Source organism: Amblyraja radiata, chromosome 18, assembly GCF_010909765.2.
Source record: "Amblyraja radiata isolate CabotCenter1 chromosome 18, sAmbRad1.1.pri, whole genome shotgun sequence".
NCBI classification, from domain to species: domain Eukaryota; kingdom Metazoa; phylum Chordata; class Chondrichthyes; order Rajiformes; family Rajidae; genus Amblyraja; species Amblyraja radiata.
In genome coordinates this window covers 9,041,598-9,047,597 of record NC_045973.1, presented here as the reverse complement: position 1 = coordinate 9,047,597, position 6,000 = coordinate 9,041,598, and the positions used below count along the sequence as shown (strand labels likewise).

Below are 6,000 nucleotides of genomic sequence, written 5' to 3'. Positions count from 1 at the left end.
TCGGTTCTTGTTTGTATTTATTAGAATACGAGTGTTCAATCTGAACACTTCAAAAGAAACATTGAATATTTATATAATTTCTTGAAATAAATGAAAAGGAGTTGACTCTTCTGGAATGTTTATGCAAAGTTCAGGAGACTGCAAAGGATATTGTTCCAACAAATGTGCTTTCTGATGTTTTACGATGCAAATGTCACGAGGGACACTGTCTTTCTAGCAAGCAAAATAACTCTGGTAAATGCATTGTGTGAATGCAACACCATCAGATGTTTCCCAGTTGAACCATTTCAATTGTCTTGAAGATGCTCTGATGTAGTTTGACTCCGTGTGATGTGATTCTGGGAAAACTGCGCATCAATTATTGCACATCCAAGCTTCCTGCAAGCTTCAGATTTAAGGTTAATACTTCTTTTTTAAATCTACTAGTAAAAATGAGCGACCACTGTAAGGGTAAACAGTTTCATGTACTGTAGACCATACTAATTATACAAAGTAATCAGACATATGTACAGCTCTCTTGAATACAAAAGAGAGAGAAAATAAATGGCCACGCCAACTAACTTCCACAGTCAATGTTCATCTGCATCTTATGGTTATAACCTTGGTGTTGCACATCTGGAAAGGCTGGAACTGTTTCTTTTTAACATCATCCCATGTGAACATCAGGTGTGATTTTTGTGTAGTTGTTCACATCAATGCACTCTGGACAGACAGAGTATATTGACCAAAACCAGCATGCTATTAGTGCTTGATAGGACTGTATGGGAGTTATAGAAATGGCTGTAGATTCATTGCAGATTTGGAGCACGTCGTCTCCAGAAATAAAGCACGTTGCTTTCTGATTTCAGGTTGCTCCTCTGTGATACCTCTTTTGATATAGAATTGAATATATCCAGTCAGCTCCGTATACCCGCTGACATGAGGAAGTGCATTAACTCCATTGCAACTTGACTCCTTGGGTGAGCAGTGCCGGATCACATCAATGAGCGATGTGAAAGTTGCATCAAATCGAAGAATCGCAGCGCAAAAGGTCCAGGGCTGTTGGATACTTGATCTTGGCGTCGCTCGCTGAAGGGGAGGCAGGTTTTACACTGTCTCTGCACCACCATCAGTGGAAATGAAGATCAGTCACTGCAGTCATCAGTCACTGTGCAAAGTACTGAGTCTAACTGGCCCTCGGATGCTTCTGATGGCATTTCACTTTTACATCATAAATTTCGATGTGACTTCCGCAGTTCCATTAACTGTCCTTCACAATGGCTGTCTTCCATCTGGGATCAGTGAGGGTAGTGTGGTCCCAGGTTTTAGGTTCTAGGATGGATCTAAATAATTCAATAGAGAAAGAAAATCCATAAGCGTTGCATTGAAGGCAAACACAATTATCTGTTTTATTTTACGTAGGCTAAATTAATTGCTAGATTAAATTGATGGCTTCTATAAAACAAATTGTACAAACACATGTAAACAGCCCTATTGATGTTTTCTGTTAATGAAGGAATCTTAAATGAACAGTATTTCCCCACCACTTACATATGCTCAATAACTTGGCATCTTTTATAATTTGGGCAGATTGTTATCAATGTCAGCTTTCTTAACCCTTTAAGGATTCATATCCAACTTCTTAAAAGAACCCTGCTTTCTTTAACAAACCTTTACATTCTCTAAATGTCTAATCTGGAAACAAACTTATGGAAGAGAATCTTCAATGGTGCTGAAACAGTGCGTCAGGTAGTATATTTACATTTAAGACAAAAGAAACGAAACGAGCTATTCTATGAGTAATAAGGAACTGCAGATGCTGGATTACACTGAAGATGGATACAAGTTGCTGGGGAAAGTCATCGAGTCAGGCAGCATCTCTGGAGAAAAGGAATAGTTGACATTTTAGGTCGGAACACTTATTTAGACCCTGACGTTTAGTCTGAAGAAGGGTTCTGACACAAAATGTCACCTATTCCTTTTCTCCAGAGATGCTGCCTGACCCGCTGAGCTATTCCAGCATTTTGTGTTTTCCGAAGACCGAGAATCGAGATCCTTCTTCAGACGTATTTTATTCTCTCCAGAGCATCACGATTAGATGAAACATTGATTCAGAGATGAAGCATTGCCATGAGGAAATTACTCTCGCAGCTAATGAAATCCTTTTTCTCATCATATCTGAGAAAAGTGAAGTTATGATTGTGCTGCTGAACTGCTACAGATACACGTAAAACCACACGATTATTTGCTTGCAATTAACATTAATTTATGAAAACCTTCATTTGAAATTCCCCCATTTAAAGAAAAGTTGCACCCCATGATAACATAACAATCACAGACAAAGAAACTTCACACAAAGGTGTAAATAGCCAACAACTTCACTGGAGCTGCTACTGCTCTGCCTTCATAATATCATGGACGAAGAAAATAAAATGTATTGGTGGGGATATTGGGCATGGTGAACTTGCAGCTGTGGCTCGCCTGCAGTCCATTTGTCTTTTCTGTTTTTTGTTTTCTCTTGTCCCGTTTTTACAGTTTATTTCGGTCTATTTAGTTGTGTATGTGTGGGGGGGGGGGGGGGGGGTGTAACATGGTTTTTGACTTTTCCTTCGGGGGGGGGATGCGACCTTTCCTGCCGTATCCCCCGTCTCCGTGTCCGTCTGCGCTGAGGCCTATCGCGGAGCTGGCGGCCTCCAACTGCGACCGACAACGAGGCTGCGGAGGCAGAGCCAGAATTTACCAACGCGAGGCTGGCCGACCGGGGCTGTGGTTGCGGTGAGACCCAACTTCCGACCCGACTTTGGAGCCTCGGAGGCTCGGCCGCGGGCCAGTGGACGACATCATCGGGAGCTCGAGTCCTGTTTTCCGGAGCTCCCGCAACTACAACTGCGTCCGCTGGACTGGAGGGCGGCAGCTTCGACCACCCCAGGCCGCGGAGTTTGAACCGGCCCGTTTGCGGAGCACGGATTCAGCCGCGGGACTTACCTACCATCACCCGGCGGGGTCACAACATCAGAGGCTTGGATTGCCTCAGCGCAGAGGGAGAGCAAGGAGGGAAGAGACAATGACTTTGGGACTTTAAACTGTGTTGAGTGTTTGTTATTTATTCTATGTTATGACTGCAGGCTAAACCATTTTGTTGCACTGAAAAGTGCAATGACAATAAATTGAATCAAAATCAATATAAAAAAAATAATTGTAATATTTGTGGTGGCACAGTGGCTCAATGGTAGAATTGCCGCCTTATGGCGCTGGAGACCCGTTTCCATCCTGACTCCATGTGCTATCAGTATGGAGCTTGTATGCTCTATCCGTGACGTTTTTTTTAATATAATTTTATTTATTAGTACAGTAGATTACAGTAGTACAAGCCACGTATATCTTATTACATTTATTGTACCCCTTCATTTTTTAAGCTTTAAAGAAAGATAGAAATAAAGAAAGTGAGAGAGAGTCGTGTTAGTGTGAAAGAGTGATCGAAAAGAAAAACCCATTAAACAAAGAGTTAGGGAAAAAAGTTAAGAAATAGGCCATAGAAAAAAAAGAAACAAAAGCTCTATTTTTCATCCCCCCTTACCAGACCCTGACACCACTTCTTTTTTAAAGTAATAATAATAATAATACATTTTATTTATGGGCGCCTTTCAAGAGTCTCAAGGACACCTTACAAAAATTTAGCAGGTAGAGGAAAAACAGTAGAGACATGACTAGTACACAAATTAAAGACAGAATTCAATTCAAAACACAATATGAGGCAATTCATGCACAGATGAAAAGGGAGGGGGACGTGGGGCTAAGGATAGGCAGAGGTGAAGAGATGGGTCTTGAGGCGGGACTGGAAGATGGTGAGGGACACGGAATTGCGGATCAGTTGGGGGAGGGAGTTCCAGAGCCTGGGAGCTGCCCTGGAGAAGGCTCTGTCCCCAAAACTGCGGAGGTTGGACTTGTGGATGGAGAGGAGACCGGCTGATGTGGATATGAGGGACCGTGAGGGTTGGTAGGGGGAGAGGAGGTCAGTGAGATATGGGGGGGCCAGATGGTGGAGGGGTTTGTAGGTGAGGACCAGGATTTTTTAAGTGATCCGGTGGGAGATGGGAAGCCAGTGAAGTTGTTTGAGGACTGGAGTGATGTGATGCCAGGATTTGGTGTGGGTGATGAGTCGGGCGGCTGCGTTCTGGACCAGTTGGAGTCGGTTGATGTAGGTGGAGCTGATGCCAAGGAGAAGTGAGTTGCAATAGTCCAGTCGGGAGGAGATGAAGGCATGGATGAGTCTTTCAGCAGCGGGAGGTGTGAGAGAGGGTCTGAGTTTGGCGATGTTGCGGAGATGAAAGAAGGAGGTTTTAATGACATGGCGGATGTGAGGCTCAAGGGAGAGGGTGGAATCAAAGATCACGCCAAGGTTGCGGGCCTGGGGAGATGGGGAGATAGTGGTGCCGTCGATGGTGAGAGTGGGGTTATTGATTTTGTTGAGTGTGGATTTGGAGCCTATGAGGAGGAATTCTGTCTTATCGCTGTTGAGTTGAGTACTGAAAGTACTGTTGCACCTTATACTTGTAGTAAGTCGATAAATGCAGACCATGTCTTTTGGAAGTGGTCTGATTTGCCTGCAAGGAGGAGTCTCAAATCTTTCAGGTGTAATGTTTCAAACATATTTGAAATCCACATATTTATTGTTGGTATAGGAGCGTGACCTGCGTGAGTTTTCTCCAGGAGCTCCGGTTTCCTCCCACACCCCAAAGACGTGCAGGTTTGTAGGTTAATTGGCTTGTGTAAAATGTCCCTACTGTGTAGGAACGAACTAGTGTACGGGTGTGGGAAGAAGGGCCTGTTTCCACGCTGTATTTCTAAACTAAACTAATCTGATTGTAAAGATAGTGGATTCTGAGGACCTCTGAAAAGACATCTAGCCATTTCTTATGGTAAATGTCAAACTATGGAACCTTAGATGATCAATCTTTAACTGATAGTTATAGAGGCATAGAGTCATAGAGTCTTACAGCATGGAAACAGGCCCTTCGGCCCAACCTGCCCATCTTCACTAGTCCCACCTACTTGTGTTTGCCCCATATCCCTCTAAACCTGTCCTAACCATGTACCTGTCTAAACCTGCCTAATCCATGTACCTGTCCAAGCCTGTCCTATCCATGTACCTGTCTAAACCTGTCCTATCCATGTACCTGTCTAAACCTGTCCTATCCATGTACCTGTCTAAACCTGTCCTAACCATGTACCTGTCCAAGCCTGTCCTATCCAGGTACCTGTCTAAACCTGTCCTATTCATGTACCTGGTCACTAACTACAAAAAGTAGCCAAAAGAATGGCATAAAAGTACATCAGTGATCTATAAACTAAGCATATTCATGGTTCTTTGTTAATTCTTTCATTTCACTGTAATACCTCTAAAGTCTATTTTCTGGTGCTGGTAATATTAACTCACAAGAGCGAAAATGATTGAATGTAGCCAATTTATCTTTCTTCATTACTGCATTTCATTCGTTGTTTCAAAGTTAATGGAGAAAGTTATTAGGATCAAATTAAAAAAATGACTCAGACATCTTTTGTTTTAATTTTTTAGAGTTTAATGTCCAAGAATAGAATTTCTAAACTGCTTCTGTAATGCCAGTGGGCTGAATTACTAATAGAGATTTCAATTTTCGATGGCAGCCAAGCTTATAACCGGTTGGAATGAGATAGTTCATTTGTGCTTCATTATGGGAAGAATAATGTGATGTACTGATGTCCACCATTCAGTTAATGATCTTAGAATTCTTAGTGTAAGGCAGGCTTGGATTTAAAGGGAGATTGCTCTGGTCCAAGGTGTAGTAATTTAGTTTAGTTTAGAGATACAGCGTGGAAGTAGGCCTTTCGGCCCGCCGAGTCCTGACTATGGGTTCAATCCTGACTATGGGTGCTTGTCTGTACGCAGTTTGTACCTTCTCCCCGTGACCAGCGTGGGTTTTCTCCAGGATCTCCGGTTTTCTCCCACACTCCAAAGACGTACAGGTTTGTAGGTTCATTTGG

The 6,000-nt window shown here is 42.9% G+C and overlaps 1 protein-coding gene across 1 annotated transcript in view; it reads right to left on the bottom strand.

The window, feature by feature from the left end:
* Nucleotides 1–6,000, bottom strand: part of tafa1 (TAFA chemokine like family member 1) — a 389,094-nt gene continuing 383,094 nt past the window's right edge. Inside the window, exon 4 of the mRNA XM_033036672.1 lies at nucleotides 1–1,322. Coding sequence (XP_032892563.1) covers nucleotides 1,305–1,322 — 18 coding nt within the window. The 3' untranslated portion in view covers nucleotides 1–1,304. The remainder of the gene's footprint in view (nucleotides 1,323–6,000) is intronic.